The sequence below is a fragment of the Stegostoma tigrinum genome, chromosome 34 (assembly GCF_030684315.1).
Source record: "Stegostoma tigrinum isolate sSteTig4 chromosome 34, sSteTig4.hap1, whole genome shotgun sequence".
NCBI lineage: Eukaryota > Metazoa > Chordata > Chondrichthyes > Orectolobiformes > Stegostomatidae > Stegostoma > Stegostoma tigrinum.
Genome location: NC_081387.1, coordinates 23,251,220 through 23,275,572, shown reverse-complemented (window position 1 = coordinate 23,275,572; position 24,353 = coordinate 23,251,220). Strand labels below are relative to the sequence as shown.

General features: G+C 44.4%; 1 protein-coding gene across 4 annotated transcripts in view; it reads right to left on the bottom strand.

Moving 5' to 3' along the window:
* Window positions 1-2,467: 2,467 nt before the first annotated feature.
* LOC132206216 (butyrophilin subfamily 3 member A3-like) overlaps window positions 2,468-24,353 on the bottom strand; it is a 30,975-nt gene continuing 9,089 nt past the window's right edge. The window contains exons 5-9 of one of the 4 annotated variants that reach the window (XM_059639525.1): window positions 20,209-20,328; window positions 19,492-19,524; window positions 13,162-13,188; window positions 11,775-11,801; window positions 2,468-5,590 (exon numbers count right to left, since the gene is read on the bottom strand). In XM_059639525.1, coding sequence (XP_059495508.1) covers window positions 5,073-5,590; window positions 11,775-11,801; window positions 13,162-13,188; window positions 19,492-19,524; window positions 20,209-20,328 — 725 coding nt within the window. In that variant the 3' untranslated portion in view covers window positions 2,468-5,072. The remainder of the gene's footprint in view (window positions 5,591-11,774; window positions 11,802-13,161; window positions 13,189-19,491; window positions 19,525-20,208; window positions 20,329-24,353) is intronic. The other 3 variants (XM_059639527.1, XM_059639526.1, XM_059639528.1) reach the window with 3 other exon arrangements.

Genomic DNA, 24,353 nt, shown 5'->3' with positions numbered 1-24,353 from the left:
CCACTCTCATCATCCTCTCCACGCCCCTCTCCTCTCTCACCCTCCTCTCCTCTAAACTCATTTCCCTCCCCTCTCCCTTCTCACCACCGTCCCCAATTCTCTCTATTCTCCTTCCCTCCCAATCTCCAGTCCCCATCCCCTCTCCTCCTGGGATGGAATTGTTGGAGTGAATGTTGAGTATGAAGGTTGTAAAGCCTCAATTGAAAGATGAGGTTTGATGCCTTGAGCTTTCATAGAGCTCCATTGTGTTGTGGTGATTCTATAAGCATCTTTATTGTGGGTTTGGGTCCATCACATTTACACTTCATGCAAGTACTTGCTGGAAGATACATTCCATGAAGGCTTACAGAGCTTTCTTCCTGAAACACGTAGGAATTTTATTTACTTACACGTGGGACGTGGTCATCACTCCCTGGCCAGCATTTAATGCCTGTCCCTAGGAACAGGAGCTGGCCATTCATCCCTCAAGCCTGTTCCACCATTTCATGAGATCATGGCTGAGATGGGATTTGAGAGATGCAGTAAAACTTCTCTCTTTAATGAAGCTTCGGGGAATCTCATCTTTGAGGTGGCTAAATGTCATATTTTATCCTGTAATGCCTCTGTGAAGGCCTTGAGCTGGTTCTTTCCGTTAAAGAGTTATGCACATTTGTATGAGTCAGTCACTAATTTGAAGGAATCTGTCACTCAGTCAACTTTGAACACAAGTGGCAAATGTCACGAACCTACAACGGTGCTGCAGGATGTAAACCTTGTCACCTGAAGAGCTTTACTTCAATATTAAAGTAAATGGTCAGAATTTTAGCACCATTTCTTATCTGGCACCTTTCCAACATGGGCCCCTGCCAACCTGACACCTGATCCTCACATCATCCCCAAACTATTCCGAACTATGAAGGGCCTGTCAGAATGTTAATACAGCTCTACATTTCTGAAGGTGCCCTGATGGGACTCTCCTGTTAAAAATGGGAAGATCTTCCCTTACATTAAAAGGAAGGAGTGGAATGGCAATCCATGTGTGATTGCTTCTCATTTGAAAATCTGGCCCAGAGTTTGGTTTTGCAGATCCAGCAGTCAGTGAATGAAGCAGATATTCCAGAAGCTACAGACACCTGGAATCCTGTTATTGAGAACTCCTCGGTCAAACCTGAAGTCGTTGACTGTGTCCAATTCTCAAGAATTTGAATCCAACTTGACTGGAATCAGAACCGAACATTTATCATCAATCTGCAGCTGTCAGAGATTCAGCTTCATCAGCAAGAAATTCAGCCAGTGTGAGTGTTCATCACATTTTATTGTGTCCATCCAAATCCAGCAAATGTCCTTTCCCTTTCTCTTTCTAAAATCCTATCGTTTCCAAAAGAGATTTGTTGTGTTTTTATGGGTCCTTGTGTGGGATTGTGCAGTGTAAATTTAATTCCAGATCACAGTTTCGGTGCTCACCAGAGTTTGCCCTTTTCTTTCTAAAGGGACTGATGGGACGTGGGTGTTGCTCCCTGAGCTCACATTTATCCCCTTGGCCTCACTGCCCTTGAGAAGGTGGTGCTGTTTTCTTGACTCATTGCAGTCCATACGCTGTAGAAGACACAGATACCAGGGAGCAAACCCCAGGAATTCTGAACCAGACAAGATAATGGAATGGCAATATATTTCCAAATCAAGAGTAAGTTTTATTCATAATGCAAAGACTATATATTTTTCTTCTGAAGTGCAACTGGAATGGAATTTGGACATTGCAAACCATCCTCATATTTCCTCCGCACAGCAATGTGCAAATTTAATGGCACCTGTCGAAAGCTTTACACATTGCTAATTCGTTTAGGACAAGGGAGATTGTTACATTGCCTCAAAATCTTCATTTGAGTAAAGAACAGCTGCTTGACAGCAGCTTTCTGATTGGTCCTGTGTGTAATGCAGCCAGGGAGATATCGGAAGCCCGAGCAAGGGAATAGCTCCCTCTCCCTTTGCTGTGTGAGACACCCTAAGCCCTGAAAAGAGAAAGTTTCTCCCTCATCGTCGCGAGAGTTTCAAAAGCCTGCAGGAAAGAAACAGTTCCCTTCCTTTTTCACTGTGAGTGGAAAAGACAATCAAGAAATTTGTGAAGGAAGAATTCCATGACTGAAAAAGACTGAGGTCCATTGCGGAGAAAAGAAACAAACATTCACAAAGAGGGATGCAACTTAACCCACATTGCAGGAAATGGGAAATCTATTTTTCTTTTGTCACTTCGAAAACATGAAGTTGGTTTACAATAAATGGTTATTTTTCCTATTGGGACAAACCCTGGTGTGAATTAATTTTAACCTGAATCAGAGTCAGTTCGACAAATTGGGCATCTTGGTGATTTAATTGGGTATTTACACATTTGTGATGGTTTGTGGAACCCTGGGGCTCACTTATCCATACAGTCCCTGACTGAGACTGAGCGACAGTAAACAAATGATGTGAGCACAGCAATGAAGCCCGGTGATGTTTCTTTTATGTTTATTAGAAATACAAAGGAGAAGCAAATGGGTATTTTCCATTTGTACAAATGATGTCACTGGAGGAGTCATGAGGCTTGACTATTCGTGCTCATTGTCCCATCGCAGTCATAATATTCAATTATACAATTCACACTGTGCAAGGAAAAGCAAAATGCTTCGTACAGTTGAACAAAAGTAGCAGAACATGGAGATAAGCACCAGTTCAGGCAGTATTAACTGGAAAACAGGACACGGAGTAGGCTATGTCTGTCTTTTTAAAAAACTCACACTTGAACATTCAGAATTAACTTAGTAACCCCGAGTTCACAAACAAATCGTGCTCGGCTCCCCGATATTCTGCACTGTGAATGGCAGATACAACCACAACAAGGTCTGTAGATTTCTCGGGAACCCATCCAGATATTAGTGACCGCCTTGTGTCACAAAATTTTGTTTCCTTCACAAGGGAGTCCGAATCTTCACTCTTCAAGGTCCAGCCTCAGAAGCAAAAACTTTTTGTGAACTTCCTTCATCCCACACTCAGCTGCACTGGGCTTCTGTCTTTTAACCCCTTTTCAAAAGGTTTGGAGCCACACTCTCTGGGACCGAACTACCTAGAGACTGCGAATGACGGTACTTGTGTTGCTGGAAGCCATTTCTTTTCTGCAACACTCCCAGTTCCAAACTACAACTAACCACCTCCCTCAGCAAAAAGAAATTTAAACCAGAAAATCTCCTTAAGCTCTCCCCAGGAGCATGATGATGTAACCTGTCCTGGGCTATAGTCACACTGATCTCTTGAGGATTCTTCCTCTACAATTTCTTCTCAGACCAGATTTCTGTAAAACTTGTATCATAATTTAGCTCTAAATTACAGATAAAAACATCTCCCTCAACTCTATTTCTTTGCAAGCAGCTTCACCACTAAATCTCTGCCTCTCCAGCCAAGCAATTCCACATTTTTTCATGATCATACATTTGGAGATGTTAAAAGAAACATTGCCCTAACCTTTCAGGTGTAATGGAATTGAAGATGCACTTTGTTTTACATTTATCCATTTTGTACACATAAACTTAACTCGAAAGAACAAAAGCTGTAGAGTAAAGCACATGAACCATTAGCTACATACTCACTGCACCCTGAAGGAAAGCAGTCACTCGACCTGAAACATTAACTCTGATTTCTTTCCACAGATACTGCCAGACCTGCTGAGCTATACCAACAGTTTCTATTTTGTCTCAAATTCATTTCAAATCTTTTGCTAAGTATGACATTGCTTCCCACATCAGGTACTCATTCTACACATCAAAATCCAGCTCATTTACTGTTCAAGTATATTGTAGCGCTGACCCTCATCTGATTCCAGACTGAGGGACAGGTCACATTATCCAATCCTAAGACTCAGTTGAAACAGTGAAGTCTCTGGTAACATGGATTCCAGAATAATCTTTTTATTTTACTTATTAATTTATGGGTCGAGCACATTGTAGACCAGGGTAGCATTTATTGCCCAGACGGCAGTTCAGAGTCAACCACATTGCTGTGGGTCTGGGGTCACATGTCGGCCAGACCAGGTAAGGAGGGCACTATCCTTCCCTAAAGGACATTAGTGAACCAGATGGGTTTTTACACCAATTGACAATGGATTTATGGTCATTATTAGACTCTGACTTCCAGACTTTTCAGAAAAAAATTGAACATTATCTGGGTCTCTGGATTAACAGTCTAATGATAAAACCACTCGGCCATCAGCTCCCCTGGGAGCAGGTGGATGACAAATCCATCTAGAACATAGAACATAGAACAGTACAGTACAGAACAGGCCCTTCAGCCCACGATGTTGTGCCGACCATTGATCCTCATGTATGCACCCTCAAATTTCTGTGACCATATGCATGTCCAGCAGTCTCTTAAATGTCTCCAATGACCTTGCTTCCACAACTGCTGCTGGCAACGCATTCCATGCTCTCACAACTCCCTGTGTAAAGAACCCGCCTCTGACATCCCCTCTATACTTTCCTACAAACAGCTTAAAACTATGACCCCTCGTGTTAGCCATTTCTGCCCTGGGAAATAGTCTCTGGCTATCAACTCTATCTATGCCTCTCATTATCTTGTATACCTCAGCGAGTTTTGAGAAGATTTGTAGCTCAGGTTGAGGTTCTGGATGTGAGTTTGCTCGCTGAGCTGGAAGGTTAGTTTTCAGACGTTTCGTCACCATTCTAGGTAACATCATCAGTGAGCCTCCGAAAAAGCGCTGGTGTTATGTCCCACTTTATATTTATCTGGTTAGGTTACCTTGGGTTGGCGATGTCATTTCCTGTTCTTTTTCTCAGGGGATACCTCAATTGTACACCTCAATTAGGTCCCCTCTCCTCCTCCTCCTCTTCTCCAAAGTAAGACAATCCCTGGCCTATCAGTGGTTTACATGGAGGGAAACCACCTCCTCTCTGTGAATCTGATCAAATGCATATTACATCACTTAAAAGCTCAGACAATCAGACAGCGTTTTGTAAAATGGCATGATTCTAGGTCCCTTTTTTCCTGTTAAACTGTAAAATACTTTGTAGAAACCTTCAGGTTAGAAACTTTTCACAGAAACAATGTTAAACTGGGCAGATTCTCAGCCACGTGTTACAGACTGTTGTACTGAAGAAAGGATACAGTTTCTCTGTGAATCCACATCCAGTGAAAGTGTGCAGGTAAATCTTTGTATCTGCGCTGTAAAATGAAACAGTCCCGGTCTCATAACTGAGATAAACACCAATTTTCGTGGGAACCTCACCAGCTTGGATATCGATTGTATTTTCAGCGTTTGCCTGAAATTTATCCCCAGCCCTACCAATCGTCCACAGACCATTCTCTGCTTTCACTTGGATTTCTTTCTTCCTCTCCACAGATAGTGTGGCTACTCCCACAGTCCAGTGCTGATTCCCCACCACATCCACCTCCCAGTAGTGTGAGCCTGAAGTAAATTCCTCTGATCCCAGCACTGATTCCAAGACTGTAAACCTCTCTTCATTGTTGTCGACGCTCAATGCTGTCTGGGTCAATCTCACCTTCTTCCGATCTTTGGATACCTCAAGCTTTGGGTTTGCTGTTTCTGCATCCAGATTTACAGGGACTGGAAATAGAAAGGGAAAAATCTGAGAGGTTCAGTTAAATCAATCAAAACTAATGACTGAAATCCAAAATGAAGGCAGGGTTATTGGAACAAAACTCATGTTCAGGAGAACAAAAACTTGTAATCTGTATCACTCCTGGCTGATAGACAGATGCCTGAAAGCACTTTACAGAGAGGAAGCAAACCGGGAAAAACAGGATTTCAACAGGACGTCTTTTAAAGGGATAGCAGAAGTATAGGAACAGATTTGAGGAGAGATTGCTGCAGGGAAGGTTGTGATGGATAAAAGCTGCCTCTAAAATTTCATCTGACAGGCCTGGAGAGAGCAAAGCTCAAGTTGATGAAAATTCGAGTTTTAGTGGCTGTGGAGTTACAGAAATATAAAATGGTCAGTTCTGGTAAAACTCAGAGAATGCAAAATATTCTGATGAAAAGTCATTTGCTGGAACCTCAAGCTTTAATCTTCCCTTTACCACAGCTGTTGACTCATCTGCAAAGTACTTTCATCAGTCTCTGCCTCATTTTGTTGTTCGAAAAAAAACTGATCTTGAAATCCAAACATCTTTGAGGTACAACAGTCTGTGAGCAGCAGAATTTCACACCCTCACTTTTTAATCTCATGACTTTACCACCAAGACAGAAGGCCAGTCCTGAGTCAGTTTCCAATTCCACCAAATACAGCACTCTCAGTCTAATCCTGGCCCACTGCAGTGAGTGAAGATATTTTTGACTGCGCTATCAAGGGGGAATAATTTAGCAATAGCCTGCTCACCGACGCTCAGTTTCAGTCTGTTAGGATGGCTCTGCTCTAAGCTTTATTGCAGGTTTTCTCCAAACATGAACAAAAAGCTGAAATGCAGAGGCAAGCTGAGTGCAACTGTACCTGAGATCAAGGCTGTACTTGACAAAGTGTGGCACCAAAGAATCCTTGTAAAATGGAAGCCATTTCGAATCAAAAGGGCAGGATTGTTCATCGTTTGGAATAGAACATAGAACATAGAACAGTACAGCACAGAACAGGCCCTTCAGCCCACAATGTTGTGTCGACCATTGATCCTCATGTATACACCCTCAAATTTCTGTGACCATATGCATGTCCAGCAGTCTCTTAAATGACCCCAATGACCTTGCTTCCACAACTGCTGCTGGCAACGCATTCCATGCTCTCACAACTCTCTGCGTAAAGAACCTGCCTCTGACATCCCCTCTATACTTTCCACCAACCAGCTTAAAACTATGACCTCTCGTGCTAGCCATTTCTGCCCTGGGAAATAGTCTCTGGCTATCAACTCTATCTATGCCTCTCATTGTCTTGTATACCTCAATTAGGTCCCCTCTCCTCCTCCTTTTCTCCAATGAAAAGAGACCGAGCTCAGTCAACCTCTCTTCATAAGATAAGCCCTCTAGGTCCAGGCAGCATCCTGGTAAACCTCCTCTGAACCCTCTCCAAAGCATCCACATCTTTCCTACAATAGGGCGCCCAGAACTGGACGCAGTATTCCAAGTGCGGTCTAACCAAAGTTTTATAGAGCTGCAACAAGATCTCACGACTCTTAAACTCAATCCCCCTGTTAATGAAAGCCAAAACACCATATGCTTTCTTAACAACCCTGTCCACTTGGGTGGCCATTTTAAGGGATCTATGTATCTGCACACCAAGATCCCTCTGTTCCTCCACGCTGCCAAGAATCCTATCCTTAATCCTGTACTCAGCTTTCAAATTCGACTTTCCAAAATGCATCACCTCGCATTTACCCAGGTTGAACTCCATCTGCCACCTCTCAGCCCATCTCTGCAGCCTGTCAATGTCCCGCTGCAGCCTACAACAGCCCTCTACACTGTCAACGACACCTCCGACCTTTGTGTCGTCTGCAAACTTGCTGACCCATCCTTCAATCCCCTCGTCCAAGTCATTAATAAAAATTACAAACAGTAGAGGCCCAAGGACAGAGCCCTGTGGAACTCCACTCACCACTGACTTCCAGGCAGAATATTTTCCTTCTACTACCACTCGCTGTCTTCTGTTGGCCAGCCAATTCTGTATCCAAGCAGCTCAGTTCCCCTGTATCCCATTCCTCCTGACCTTCTGAATGAGCCTACCACGGGGAACCTTATCAAATGCCTTACTGAAGTCCATATACACCACATCCACAGCTCGACCCTCATCAACTTTTCTAGTCACATCCTCAAAAAACTCGATAAGGTTTGTAAGGCATGACCTACCCCTCACAAAGCCGTGTTGACTGTATTTGATCAAGCCATGCTCTTCCAGATGGTGATAAATCTTATCCCTCAGAATCCTTTCTAACACCTTGCAGACGACAGACGTGAGACTTACCGGTCTATAATTGCCGGGGATTTCCCTATTTCCTTTCTTGAAGAGAGGAATTACATTTGCCTCTCTCCAGTCCTCAGGTACGACTCCAGTGGAGAGCGAGGATGAAAAGATCTTCGCAAGTGGCGAAGCAATTGCATTTCTCGCTTCCCAAAGCAGCCGAGGACAAATCTGGTCCGGGCCTGGCGACTTGTCAATCTTAATGTTTGACAAAATTTTCAGCACATCAGCTTCCTCTATCTCTGTCCATTCCAGCATGCACACCTGCTCTTCAAAGGGTTCATTCACTCCAAACTTCGTTTCTTTCGTAAAGACAGAAGCAAAAAACTCATTTAGGGCTTCCCCTACCTCCTCAGGCTCCACACACAAGTTCCCTATGCTATCCCTGATCGGCCCTACTCTTTCTTTGATCATTCTCTTATTCCTCACGTAAGTGTAAAATGCCTTTGTGTTTTCCCGGATTCCTTCTGCCAAGCCTTTCTCGTGCCCCCTCCTGGCTCTCCTCAGACCATTTTTGAGCTCCTTCCTTGCCTGCATGTAATCCTCTCTAGCTGAACTTGACCCTAGCTTCCTCCACCTTATGTAAGCTACCTTCTTCCTTTTCACTAGAAGCTCCACCGCTCTCATCATCCAAGGTTCCTTAATCTTACCCCTTCTTGCCTGTCTCAGAGGGACATATTTACTCATCACTCCCAACAAGTGTTCCTTGAACAGTCTCCACATGTCTATAGTGCCCTTACCATGGAACAACTGCTCCCAGTCCATGCTTCCTAACTCATGTCTAATCGCATCATAGTTTCCTCTTCCCCAATTGAATATCCTCCCATTTTGCCTAATCCTCTCCTTCTCCATAGCTATGTAGAATGTGAGGCAGTTATGGTCACTATCACCAAAATGCTCTCGCACCACAAGATCTGATACCTGCCCCGGCTCGTTTCCAAGCACCAAGTCTAGAATGGCCTCTCCCCTCGTCGGCCTGTCAACGTACTGCGTTAGGAAACCCTCCTGAACACACCTTACAAAAACAGCTCCATTCAAATCATCTGCTCGAAGGAGGTTCCAATCAATATTAGGAAAGTTAAAGTCACCCATTACAACAACCCTACTGCGTGCACACTTTTCCAAAATCTGTCGACCTATGCTTTCTTCAATCTCCCTGCTGCTATTGGGGGGCCTGTACTAAACCCCTAACGAGGTGACTACTCCCTTGCTGTTCCTAATTTCCACCCATACTGACTCAGTAGGCAGATCTTCCTCGACAGTGGAAGCTTCTGTAGCTGTGATACCCTCTCTGATTCGTAGTGCTACACCCCCTCCTCTTTTTCCCCCCTCCCTATTCTTTTTAAACGTTCTAAACCCTGGAACATCCAGCAACCATTCCTGCCCCTGAGAAACCCATGTCTCTGTTATGGCCACAACATCATAGCACCAGGTACTGATCCATGCTCTAAGTTCATCACTTTTATTCCTGATACTCCTTGCATTAAAGAATCATTTCCTGTCCAAAGGAAGTTGGATGTGGTTGCTGGAAATCAATCATCTCAGCAAGAGACATCACTACAGCAGCTCCTCGGGGAAGATACTTTCGAATCAAGCTGCTCAGAGATGTGATGAAACATCTCTTCCTCGACCCAACCATCTTTAGCTGCCTGGGGTACAACACTCAGCACTATTCACCGCTCCTCAGATACTGAAGCAGTCTGCATCCATATGCAAGTGACCTGGACAACATCCAGGCTTGAACTAACAAGTTATTTTCATGATATAGAAGTACCAAGCAATTGCCTACATATCTCCTCTTAACATCCAACAGCATTGCCATCACCGAATAACCATCAGCTTTATGCAATGTGACCACCAGCCACAGATGCACCAGTCAAACAAATACTGTAGCTACAGCTCCAGGTCAAAGGTCAGTATCTCATGCCCTGACACTCCAAAGCATCGATGAAGAAGCCTTCAGGAGTCTGATGGATACGCAAGAAGTTCAATATCATCTGGGATAGATTCGATAGAAATAGGAGGAACTGTGTCTTCACCAGGTAGCCCTGGCCACCCAGCATTCATCTTGAAGACACAAGTGGGGCCTGAGAAGGTCAGGAGTGCCTGAGAGTGTAAGTATTGTGAGAAATCTCCTCACTGAGGCCTGAAGAAACATTTACTAATAGCTTCAGAACAGCTGTACGTTGAGTGAAAGTCTTTCCTGTTGGGTAAGACCAACGTGCAATCAAGGATCTCTGACACATGGGAGAATCCAGCAACGAACCCGATTCCTATAAACCTCTCACATTGATCATTCAGACTGGAAATCCATAGATACTGGCTGGCCCTCTTCAACATAGCATTGGCATTCTTCTTAACTAAGTGAGGAGCCACACGATGGGAGTGCCCAGAGATACCTGGAAAAATGCATGGCATGATCCTGAACTGTGGAAATTGAGTACCATTCCCTTCCACCCTCTTCCATTGGGCAGAAGATACAACAGTTTGAAACCACATAATGAACAGACCTATCATATATTCAAATTGATCTTTCTCTGCAGCTGTAACATTGTATTCGGCATTTTGTTCTATTCTCCTGATGTACTTAGGTACGTTATAATTCCCCCGGATAGCTTGCAAAGCAATACTTTGCACTGTACCTCAGTACTTGTGACAAAAATAAATCGAATCAAATCACCGATACTGGGATCCCACCACTTCCCTTTGGGATCAGCTCCTCATTCATTGCGGTGAATGGTCCAGTGACCACCTTCCTACAGAGACACAGACTTTGAAACCGTTACTGCTCTGACATTTACAGGTCACTGGGCCTGTGACGATAAGCCCCCTCTGGTGCACACTGCTGTCTGCATACTGGTAGCAGTGCGTACCACACACGAGGTACACTGCATGCACTCACTCAGCTTCCTCCTACAGCAGCCTCTCAGAGTCACAATGGCACAGACAGTGGTGATTTAGCCTTCATGTCAATCCCAGCTCTCTATAAAACAATTCAGTCAGTTCTATTCCTCCATTGTAATCCCCAAACCTTGCAGCTTTACTCGCATTATGTGTCCATTCAATTTCCTGATAAACCCCTGACCCCCACCACCGTGGAAGACAATGGAAGCAGATGCATGGGGTCATCACCACCCGACAGTTACAAGGCCCCTCCTCACACTCAGACACCATCCTGAATGGGAACTATACTGCTGTTCCTTCACTATTGTTGGCATAACATTCTGGGAATACACCCCTGACAGCTTTGTGGGTGCATCAACACCACGTGATCTCCCATTGTTCTAGGAGCCTGCTCAACTGCACCTCCTCAAGGGAAATAAAGGATGGAAAATAAATGTACACATTCCAAAAATAAATTAAAATGCAGCGAAAGATGACTGGACCTCGGACCATACCCAAGGAACAGGTGCAATGTCCTCAGGCTGAATTAGATCAGGAACAGACCAGGAGTCACAGGATGGAAAGGATAAGAGTGACAGACACTGAACTATATGAATTATACCTGTTAAAAATACAGAAATCTTCCAACTTCAGAGCTTGTTTTCTGAGTTCACATTGCTGGCCTGTGAGTCGCCCAATTGTCATGCAGATTGGAAACTGCATCCATGCTGCTCTTGATCTGCCATTCATTCCCATCGATAGACGGAAAATTGTGGGCAGTGTAGCAGCTATTTCCCAATCGGTGCTGCTGGGGTTTGATACCCTGATGCAGCAACAGGAACCCAGAAAGTTCCCCTGAAGGATGCACATTGTTACTGGAGAGTGACAAGAGAAGGTGGCTCAGGGATAAAATCCCTTGTAGTTACTCTTCCATAAATACTCATTGTGATAGCATAAGGACCTTACCTTTGCACTTCGAAATATTCTTCCAATCTGAAATCAGAAACAAGAAACCAGTGAAACCGGGGAAATCAGCATGTATATAATTCCACAGAAGAAAATGGCACGTGAACTTTTAACTGCTGGCTGTGAATTGGAAGGCATTAGCCTGAAAATGTTGAGAAAGTTAAGCTGCAGTCTGGGCGGTAAGGGAAGAATTTCCTCATTCCGGTCTTTAATCTTTTTCAAAACCATTTCAAAGTTTCACACCAATAGCAGCAGTGACATGTTACATCCTACTCCCGTGTGGGGACACAGAGAAAGCTGAGACAGGTCGCTTTATATAATCAGTAATGCCACTGGCACACAAGTGCCAGGCAATGACCATCTCTCAGAAGTGGGCATTTAATCAGCTGCACTGACAATCAACATTCCCACCATCACTGATTGCCAACCAACAACATCTTGGGAGTTGATCATTCGCCTGAAACTTAACCAGACCAGCGACATAAATACTGTCACGATGAGAACAGGGAAATCTGCTGGCAGTGACTCAGCTCCTGACTGACCAACGTCAGTCAAACACCTACAAGGAATGTGATAAAATATTTGCCAATTACGTAGAGATGTCCTGCAACAACAACACCACTAAAACTTGACCCTTTGCAGGGCCAATCGACCTGACCTTTCAGAACTCAATCCACCACCTTAAACATTCAGTTCAGCCCGTACTGATGGACAACGGCAGCAGTGTGTCCCAGCTATAAGATGCATTACTGTAACTCACTGCACCATCAGTGTTCTCTGATAACTCCCTCCAAACCTACAACCTGTCTCACCGAGAAATACAGGTACAACAGACTCACTGAAACACCTTTCCATACCACGCACCATGCCGATTTGGAACCATGTCACTGTTCCTTTACTGTCACTGCATTAAGATCCTGGAACGCCGTTCCTTTCAGCCCAGTCTGAGTCAAATGGACGGGGCCTGTGGCTTCTTTTTCAGGATTCACAGCCTAAATAATAGAACCTTTAGAACGCCTCCCTACCCCGCCCTCCATCCCTCCATTGCTTCCCCCACTCCATCTCGAGGTGAACAGTGAGGTGAACAGGGAGGGCCAGATACCACCTGGATCTTGATGCCTGTGTGGGGGCATGGACTCAAAGGAGTGGGGAGCATACAACCCCATCTGGTGTTTAAGTGATCCCAGTCGGGGGTTCCCACAGTTTGGGAAGTCCTGCTCCAATCTTGACTCCCTTAATGCACTGCAGGCTGCTCTCCCAGATTTTACCTTCTATAAACTTAAGGTCATGGAGAAGTTTGCTGCTGTGTTTTAACGTGCAGCAAATCTCAGTCACTATCAGCCATGTCCTCACTGACCCACATTTCAAGACAAACAGTATACCGTACCTGAATCACTGACAGATTTCCACCGACCTAAAAATAGAAATCAAGCTGTTAATACACTTCATTGATTTGGTTGTCACAAACACTAAATTATTGGTAGGTACATCAATATGATACTCAATCCATGTGATACCAATGTGATACCACGATGCCTACAGCGGTTTTAGAAGGCATCTCATCACCGCCTTCTCAAGGGCTACTAGGATTAGCAATAAATGCTGACCCAGCCAGTGATGTCCATGTCCCACCGTGAATTCAAACAAAGGTTCTCCGTATTTGAAGTGGTTTGAGTGTTGAGATCTTACCCAAACAGGTGTTAGCCTCGATTCTGTTGTATCTCTTTCACCTCTGAGGCAAGAGGTTGTAGATTCTCCTCCAAACATCTCAGCATGTCATCCACACTGACCCTCCCAGTGCAGTGCTGAGGGACTGCTGCACAATCAGAGGTGTCATCTTTCAAGTGAGATAACATAGAACATAGAACATAGAACAGTACAGCACAGAACAGGCCCTTCAGCCCACAATGTTGTGCCGACCATTGATCCTCATGTATACACCCTCTCATTTCTGTGACCGTATGCATATCCAGTAGTCTCTTAAATGACCCCAATGACCTTGCTTCCACAACTGCTGCTGGCAACGCATTCCATGCTCTCACAACTCTCTGCGTAAAGAACCTGCCTCTGACATCCCCTCTATACTTTCCACCAACCAGCTTAAAACTATGACCCCTCGTGCTAGCCATTTCTGCCCTGGGAAATAGTCTCTGGCTATCAACTCTATCTATGCCTCTCATTATCTTGTATATCTTGTTAAACCGAGCCTTGTCTGCCCCATCAGTTGGACATAAAACATCCCGTGGGACTGCTCTGACGATCCGTGGGATTGTCCCTGGTCAACATTTTTCCTCAGCCAACATCACAGCTCACGCATTGCATCATACTCTGTTTGTGGGACATTGCTGCAGAATTTCTCACAATGAAACAATGAACACACCTCGGAAACATCTTGTTTCTCAAGCGTTTTGAAACATCCTTTCATGATACTGTACAACAACATCATTCTTAATGTAACCCTTACTTTTGTACAGGTGAATATACATCAGTGTTACTATATATCTTCTAAACAATGACATTTATTCATGAGACAGTTTCTCTTATAATAATAACACTAATTACACTAAGGATGCTACACTTCCCTGGGCAGCTCCGTCATGTCTTGCTCATGTGGTCTTTTCTTCACATCTGGCCTGAGAGAGTAAACCTTATCTGGTTATTCAATCACAGGACATCATTTTTTACTGGATACAAGGCACAGCACAAACAGAAGCAAAGGAAAATTCTGCTCCTCTCTCTCTGAGCATTTCCATTTTGACTAAAATATTCAAGACTGCTATTTCCCAGCTACTTTCACATCATACAAAATGTAACCGACTCAAAATGTTAACTTTCTCTCTTCACAGCCGCTGCCTGACCTGCTCAGTTTCTCCAGACTTCCAGTTATCCACAGTTCTTCATTTTACTTCAGTCACACAGGGCACTCTTGTTTTCTTATTTTGCCTTTCATTGATTCACCACAGATTGAGGACCTCACCACAGGATTTAGGTTCTAAATGTGGTAGGTAATGCTGATTTGGTATCGCTGCTAGACTAGTAATCCTGAGATCCAAGTAATAATCCTAGCACAGTACATGGTAGCATTTGATATTTAAATACCTGGAATTAAAAACCTCATGATGGCATGAAGCAATTCTTACAAAAAACATCAGTTTCACTAACTTCCTTTAAAGAGGAAATTCTGCTGTTCTTATCCAGACTGACCTACAAGCAGCTCCAGGCCAACAGCAATGTCACCAACTCTTAACTGCCGTCTGAAATAACTCGCAAGCCTCTCAGATGTAACGATCAGTAACAGAGTCATTGAGTGATCCGGCATGGATACAGGCCCTTCAGCCCAAACTGGGCCATGCTGACCACGGTGCCTGCTCAGCTAGTTCCAACTGCTCGCATTTGGTCCATATTCCTCTAAAACTTTCCTATCCATGTCCCTATCCAAATTTTTTTTACAACGTTGCCATTGTACCTGCCTCAATCACTTTCTCTAGCAGCCCATTCCATACACAGAACACTGTGCGTGAAGAAGTTGCACCTCAGGTCCTTCTTAAATCTTTCCTCTCTCACCTTAAATCTATGCCCTCTAGTTTTCAATTCCCCATCTCCCAGCAAAATGACTACATGCATTCATCCCACCTATGCCCCTCATGATTTCATACACCTCAGTAAGGTCACCCGACCATTCCTTTGAACATAGGACAGCAAGTCCTATCCTGACCAAACTCTCCCTAAAACTCAGGCCTACTAGTCCTGGCAACATCCTTGTAAGTCTTGCTTGCACACTTTCCAGTTTAACTCTGTCTGTCCTATAACAGGGTGACTAAAACTGTACACAATGCTCCCAAGTGCAGCCTTACCAACGACTTACACAACTGTTACATAACGTCCCAATTCCCATACTCAGTGCCTCGGCTGATGAAGACCAGCATGTTAAATGCCTTCTTCACCACCCTGTCTACCTGTGACGCCGCTTTCAGTAAATTGCGTACTTACACTCCTAGATGCCTCTGTTCAATAACACTCCTCAGGGCCTTACAATTTACTGTTTCAGTCTTACTTGGTTTGACTTTCCAAAGTGCAACACCCCACACTTATTTGTATTGAATTGCATTTATCCATCCTCAGCCCACTTCTCTGTCTGATCAAGATTCCTCTGTATTTTTGATACCCTTCTTCACTGTCAACGATACCTCCTAACTTTGTAACCTCAGCAAATTTACCAGTCATGCCTTATACATTTACATCCAAATCATTGATGTAAATAACAAATAACAAAGGTCCCAGCACTGATCCCTGCGGCACACCACTAGTCACAGGCCTCCAGTCTGAGAAACAACCTGCAACTGTCACCCTTTGCTTCCTACCATCGAGGCAATTTTCAATCCAATTAGCTAGCTTTCCCTGGATACCATGCGACCTAACTTTCATGACTAGCCTGCCATGCAAAACCTTGTTAAAGGCCTTACCAATGACCATATTGACAACATCCACTATCCTACCATCATCTATCCTCTTGGTTTCCTCTTTGAAAAACTCTCAAAGATTTGTCAGATATAACTTCTTGTGCATAAATCCATGCTGACTATCCCTCATCAGAGCGTGACTATCCAAATGTTGGTTGATCCTGTCCCTCAGTATCCTCTCTAATAACTTGCCTACCACTGATGTCAGCCTCACTGTCCTGCAGGTCGCTGGACTATCTTTGCTCCTTTTCTTTAACAGTAGAACAACATCAGCCACCATCCAGTCTTCCAGAACCTCATCAACGGCTAAAGATGCAGCAAAAATCTCTGCAATTTCTTCCCTAGCCTCCCACAATGTCCAAGGATGGACTTGATCAGGCCCAGGGAATTTATCTAACTTAATGCGCCTAAGGCTGCAAACACCTCCTCTCTGGTCGTATGTATGTGGTCAAACACGTCCCACTTATTCCCTTAGCATCCACGATTCTCTCCTCAGTGTTGACTCTATTGAGGGGCACAGATAGGATGAATGCATAAGGTCTTTTTCTGAGGGATGGGAAATATTCATTACAAATCTCCCCCATCTCCTGTGGTTCCACACATAGATGGCCATGCTGATCTTTAAGAGGACCTATTCTCTCCCTCGCCAGCCTTTTACTCTTCATATGGCTATAGAACCTTTTGGGATTATCTTAAACCCTTATCTCCTTTATTCATTCAGGTGATGAGGGTGTTGCTGGCCAGGCCAGCATTTATTGCCCTTCCCTAATTGCCCAGAGGGCAGTTAAGAGACAATCACATTGCTGTTGGTCTAGAGTCACATGTAGGCCAGACCAGGTAAGGACGGCAGTTTCCTTCCCTAAAGAGCATGAGTGAACCAGATGGGTTTTTCCGAACAATCAGCAATGATCCGTGGTCATCATTAGACTCTTAGTTCCAGATATTTATTAAATTCAAATTGCACCATCTGCCAGGATTTGAACCCAGGTCTCCAGAACATTATCTGGGTCTCTGGCCCACAGTCCAGTGACAATACCACTGCACCATTGTAAGCTCAATATCTGCCAGATCCAGCTCATACCCTCTTTTTGCTCTTCTGATTTCCCTCTTAAGAGTGCTCCTATACTTTTTATACTCAAATAGGGATTCACTTGAGCCTGATAGCTTAAAATGGAATGTATGCCTTCCATTTCCTGACCAGAGCCTCAATATCCTTCTTCACCATGGATCCCCAAATCTGACAGCTTTTCCCTTCACCTTAACAGGAATGTACTGTTCCTGGACTCTTGATATTACACTTTGAAAAGCTCCCATTTGCCACACATTCCTTTTCCTTCAAACAGACTCACCCAATCAACCTCTGCTAGATCCTGCAAAAGGCCACAAAAATGGTCCTGCACCAGTTTAGCACCTTAACCTGTGGACCCCATCCTATCTTTTTCCATAACTATGACGGAGTTACGGTCACTGCAAAGTGGTCTCCGACTAACACTTCAGTCACTTGCCTGAACCTGTTCCAAAGAGATGGTCCAGTGTTGCACCCTCCTGAGTTAGGACCTCAACGTATTCACTTACCAAACTTTCTGAGACACATTTGAAAAATTCCACCCCATCCGGACCTTTTACACTCTGGGTGGTCAAGTCAATACTGGGGAAATTAATATCTCCAACTTATATTATCTATTATTCTGACAGGTAACTGCAATCTCTCTACACATTTGCTCCTCTAGTAACCACTGGCTGTTGGGCGGGGGGGGGGGTCTATTACACAGTCCCAACAGAGTGACCATCCCCTTCTTGTTTCTAAGTTCTAACCATATGACCTCATTTGATGACCCATTTGGAATATCTTCTCTAAGCACTGTTGTTATGTCCTCCCTTATCAAATGGCAGCTCTCCTTCCTCACTTACTTGGACTTCTGTCACACCTGTAGCTTTTGTATCCTGGAACATTGAGGAGAGAGTCCTGCCCTTCTCCCAGCCCTGTTTCTGTTCTGGTTGCAATATCCCAGACCCCACAGCCAATCAATTCTCTGAGCTCATCGGCCTTACGTCAGGCCTCATGCATTGAAATAAATGCACTTTAAACCAGAAGCCTTTCCTTTCCGTTACTGTATCCCCGGCTATCCCAAATAGTAACTGTGCTCTCAATGGCTAATGTATTTACCCCTGATTTCTCAACGGTCTCTCTCTTATTCAGAGTCCCAAAACTGTGTCAAATTAGTTTAAACCCTCCTGGGTAACAGGAACAAAATCTCCCCCCGAGGAGAGAGGTACAAGTGTAACCCGTCTCTCTTGTACAGGTCACCTCTAACCCAGAAGAGATCTGAAAACCCTGCCCCTACACCAGCTTCTCAGCCACGCATTCACTTGGTCTATCTTTCTATTTTTACCCTCACTGGTGCGTGGCACTGGGAGTAATGAAGAAATCACTGCCCTTGAGGTCTTGCTTTTTAACTTCTTACTTAACTCCCTGGGTGCACTTTGCAGGACACCATCGCTTTGTCTACTTATGTCATTCATACTGTTGGCAGATACCTTGGTAGAATCCAGGTTAAATCTATGAAATATTTCTCATAAGAAGGGAGATATTTAGAGAGGATAGGAAATAGATTAACTCAAGGTGTCAGGGTTTTTGTGTGAAAGGTCCAGACCAGAATTATTCGTTTAGAACCAGGGAGGTGTTGTGAAGCTGACAGTGTTTGAGTTCAATTGTGTTACTAATCAAGGATCAGCGACCAAAGACCAGGAGTTGAAAGAAAACATTACGTCAAGTCTATAGATGTGACTCAGAAAGGATTCTTGTGGTGTCTAAGATAGTAAAATGATGCTATTGGGATCAAGAAGATTGTATTCTTAATTGAGCATTTCTAAAATTTTCAAACTGTGTTAAATGTAAATACATTGCTTCATTCTATGTTACCATCTCTTGTATATTACTTTCTTTTATCTTTGGAACCAAATCTTCAGTATTGTACCTTTATGGTTCAATGAATGACCACATCATTAAATACAAGGAAGAAGCAAACAATGATCTATCAAGCGGGATTTTAGTCTGTAAAAACATCAGCGAATCTCAGCAACATTTACCTCAAAAATGGCAAATTTTGCAAGGGTACTGCTTATATGGTAAATTGTGCACAAAGTAATTTTCAGTAAGACTGCTTAACAGGCATTATTTAGCAGTTAGATGTGCCATCTGCACGTCAAAATACCTAGGCCCCTGGCTGGAGGACAAATATTTCATCATTTCTTACCGTATTGTTCAATCGTCTTGTCATGCCGCAGTTCTGAAAGAAATCCATTAAATATAAATTGGAATTAAAAATAAATGTGACTTAATTCAACTGACATACTTGCACTTACTACGAACTAATAGCATTCATTTCAATTTGAAACAAACCCAGATTAGCACTTCTTCAGTGTAACACACACCAAGCTCTATTTAGATGGTAAAGAGTTAGACTGTGCTGCGTTTCATGTTGTATTATACAATGAAATTGGCTTCTTTGTACAGAAGATTGATGAGGAGGTAGAAGAAAATTAAACAAAAAGATCTTTTTTGCAGATATGGGAAAAAAAATTGAAAACAATGAGATAACAAAGTGTGAAACTGGAGGCACACAGCAGGCCAAGCAGCATCTTAGGAGCACAAGATGCTGCTTGGCTGCTGTGTTCATCCAGCTTCACACTTTGTTATCTCAGATTCTCCAGCATCTGCAGTTCCCATTATCTTTGAAAACAATAATATTTGATGAAAAAAAATTAAAACAAAGGGATCTCTCAGACATGCTGCTGGCTTCATTAAAACAGCAATCTCCTCCCCTCCCACTGTGACCAAAACTTTCATGACTGAATTATCACATCTATGGTGCAACACAAAAAATACAAACAAAAAGACCCTGGTTCAGTTTTAACATTTTCCTTAAGTCCCGAATCTGTCTCCTCCATTGTCATTGAATTTGAGACTGTACCTTTAATATTTCTGAGTTGTTTCACATCCCAAAGGATCCCAGCGATTAAAGTAATTATGAGAAGACAGAGCACCACAGATAAAAACACCAGCCAGCCTGAGACAGATGGGAAGAAGTCATCTGCAAAGTAAATGGCAGTTAATCAGATACTTTTAACTTCTGACCTCTTCCACTGTAATCATCCTTTTCAAATGACTGATTTTAGCACAATTTCGAGTTTATGGCCCCATGCTGAAGGCTGAGGTTTCAAACAAATAAGTGGGCAGTTAAAATTGCCCATGTCACTCTCTTCTCCTTGAGTCACTTGGATCCCATCAACCACGGCTTTTGCATGACTGTTTACTGTGCTACTAACTCAACTGGCCAAAGCTGGCCTCTTTAAACATGTGGGTCAAAAATGGGCAGTGCTATTGGACCCAGTGCATGATGAAGTGGAAATGTCACTGGGGTCCAAGAGAATGTTCTGGGGATACAGGTTCAAACCCAGCACAGCAGTTGATGAAATTTAAATTCAACAAATAAAACCTGAAATTTGAAGCCGGTCTCTATAGTGGTGACTGTAAAGTGAACATCAATTATTGAAAAAACCCATCTGTTTCGCAAATGTCCTTCAGAGTAGGGAAATCAGCCATTTTTACCTGGCCTGGCCTACTTGTCACTCCAAACCTACACTTTTAACTACCAGCTGAAATGGGTGAACAAGCTACTCAGTTAAAGGGCTGTTAATTGATGGTCAACAAGTTGACAACTATCATTTTGATGCAAGAATCCAGACTTATTCAAATTTTACCACACTCTTTGTGCTATTATCAATTTACGGCATAAAGTTTTTTTGTGCCTTTTGAAATTTATTGACAAACAGACAAAAGGCATCAAGACGAATATCATCTACTCCTAGAGCACTATTAATTGGGTGAAAATTACTCGTAATCTGCTTGTATTTGTCTATCTTTCAGGACAGAGAGCTGTCAAGAACTGTATAATGTGGATTTGCACATTCCAAGGTCCAGGGTCCCTGCTGGGAGCTTGGCACATCCATTGTTAAGCTCAATGGAGAAACACCGCAGAGTAAGGCCCTTCCATTAAAGGCTTTTTAAAAATCAACCTTTGCCAGGTTGTTATTACACACCTCTCAAATAGGTGGGACTTGAAATCAGATCTTCTGGCTCAGAGGTAGGGGCACTACCATCCAAGAAGTTGGATCCCACATCAAATTCCTCAAGTTCCTTTTTTTGCTACTTGTTTCTGGGATATGGGCGTCGCTGGCTGGGCCCAGCGTTTGTTACTTGTCCGCATTTGACCTCGAGAAGGTGGCGGATGAGCTGCTTTCTGAAACCGCTGCAGTGGACCTGCTATGAGTTGACCCATAATGCCATCAGGGAGGGAATTCCAGGATTTTGACACAGTGGCAGTGAAGGAACGGCGACATATTTCCAAGTCAGGATGGCATGTGGTTAGGATTGGAGCTTGAAGGTAGTGGTGTTCCCATATGTCTGTTACCCCTTGTCCTTCTAGATGGAAGTGGTTGTTTGTTTAGAAGGTGCTATCCAAAGATCTTTGGTGAATTATTTTGTAGATAGTACACACTGCTGCTACAGAGCGTCGGTGGTAGAGGGAGTGGATGCTTGTGGATGTGGTGCCAATCAAGCAGGGTGCTTTGTCCTGAATGGTGTCAAGCTTCTTAAGTGTCGTTGGGGCTGCACCCATCCAGGGCAAATGGAGGTTATTACATCACACTCCTGACTTGTGAACTGCAGACACTGGACAGGCTTTAAGTAGTCAGGAGGGGAGTTACTCCCACAGTATTCCGAGCTTCAGGCCTGCTCTTGTAGCCACAGTGTTTATGTGGTGAGTCCAGTTGAATTCCTGGCCAATGATAACCCCCAGAATGTTGACAGTGCGGGATTTAGCGATGGTAACATCATTGATTGCCAAGGGTCGGTGGTTAGATTGTCCCTTATTGGAGATGGTTATAGCCTGGCATTTGTGTGGCACAAATGTCACTTGCCACTTGTCAGCCCAAGCCTTTATATTGTCCAGACCTTGTTGCACTTGAACACGGGCTGCTTCAGTGTCTGAGGAGTCGCGAATGGTGCGGGACATTGTGCAATCATCGGCCACCATCCTCACTTCTGACCCTAGGATGGAGGGAAGGTCATTGATGAGGCAGCTGAAGATGGTTGGGCCTAGGACACCACCCTGAGGGTCTCCTGCAGAAATGAGCTGGAGCTGAGATGATTGACCTCCAACGACCACAACCATCTTCCTGTGTGTCAGGTATGACTCCAACTACCAGAGAGTTTTCCCCCGATACCCGTTGACTCCAGTGTTGTTCGGGCTCCTCAATGCCACACTCAGTCGAATGTCACCTTGATGTCAAAGGCTGTCAGTCTCACCTCACTTCCGGAATTTAGTTCTTTTGTCCATGTTTGAGCCAAGGCTGGAACAGGATCAGGAGCTGAGTGACCCTGGCAGAACCCAAACTGGGCGTCACTGAGCAGGTTATTGCTGAGTTGGTGCTGCTTGATCGTGCTGTTACTGACACCTTCCATCAGCTTACTGATGATCGAGAGGAGACTGATGGGGCGGTAACTGGCCGGGTTGGATTTGTCATGCTTTTTGTGTACTGGACAAACTTGGGCAATTTTCCACAGTGTTGCAACTGGACTGGAACAGCTTGGCCAGGTGAGCAGCAAGTCCTGCAGCACAAGTCTTCAGTACTATTGCTGGAATATTGTCAAGGCCTATAGCCTTTGCTGGATCCAGTGTCTCCAACCATTTCTTGATATCACATGAAGTGAATCGAATTGGCTGAAGACTGGTATCTGTGAAGCTGGGAACCACTGGAGGAGGCTGAGATGGATCGTCCACTCAGCAATTCTGGCTGAAGATTGCTGTGAAAGCTTCAGCCTTATCTTCTGCACTGATGTGCTGGGCTCTTCCATCATTGAGGTTGGGGATATTTCTGGGCCCTCCTCCTCCAGTGAATTGTTTAATTGTCCACCTCCATTCACATCTGGATGTAGCAGGACTGCAGAGCTTAAATCTGATCTGTTGGTTGTGGGATCACTTAGCTCTGTCTATCACTTGCTGCTTTCACTGTTTGGCGTGCAGGTAGTCCTGTTTGGTGGCATCGCCAGGTTGATATCTCATCTTCAGGAATGCCTGGTGCTGCTCCTGGCACACCCTCCTGCACTCTCCATTGAACCAGGGTTGATCCCCTGGCTGGATGGTAATGGTTGAGAGAGGGATATTCTGGGCCATGAGGTTACAGATTGTGCTGGAGTACAATTCTGCTGCTGTTGATGGCCCACAGAGGCTCATGGATGCCCAGGCTTGAGTTGTTAGAGCCGTGTGAAGTCTGTCCCATTTAGCACGGTGATAGTGCCACACACCACGATGGAGGTTGTTCTCAATGTGAAGGTGGGACTTTGTCTCCACAAGGACTGTGCGATGGTCACTCCTACTGATACTATCATGGACAGATGCAACTGTAGCTGGCAGATTGGTAAGGATGAGGCCAAGTATGTTTTTCCCTCTTGTTAGTTCCCGCTCCACCTGCCGCAGACCCTGTGTAGCAGCTATGTCCTTTAGGACCCGACCAGCTGATCAGTAGTACTGCTGCCGAGCTATTCTTGGTGGTGGACATTGAAATCCCCCACCCAGAGTACATTTTGTCCCCTTGACACCCTCAGTGCTTCCTCTAAGTGTTGTTCAACAGGGAGGAGAGCTGATTCATCTGCTGAGGGACGACGGCATGTGGTAATCAGCACGAAGTTTCCTTGCTCATGTTTAACCTGAAACCATGAAACTTCACGGGGCCCCAAGTCAATATTAAGGTCTCCCAGAGCAATACTTTCCTTATGTATACCTCTGTGCAACCACCTCTGTCCTGTTGGTGGGACAGGACATAACCAGGGATGGCGATGGTGGTGTCTGGGACATTGTCTGTAAGTTATGATTCTCTGAGTGTGACTATATCGGGCTGTTGCTTAACTCGTGTGTGAGGCAGTCTTCCCAACTTTGGCACTCGCGCCCCCCCCCCCCCCCCCCCCCCCCCCACCAGGTGTTAGTGAGGAGGACCTTGCAGGATCAACAGGGCTCTTTCTGCCGTTGTCTTTTCCAGTGCCTAGGTCGATGCTGGG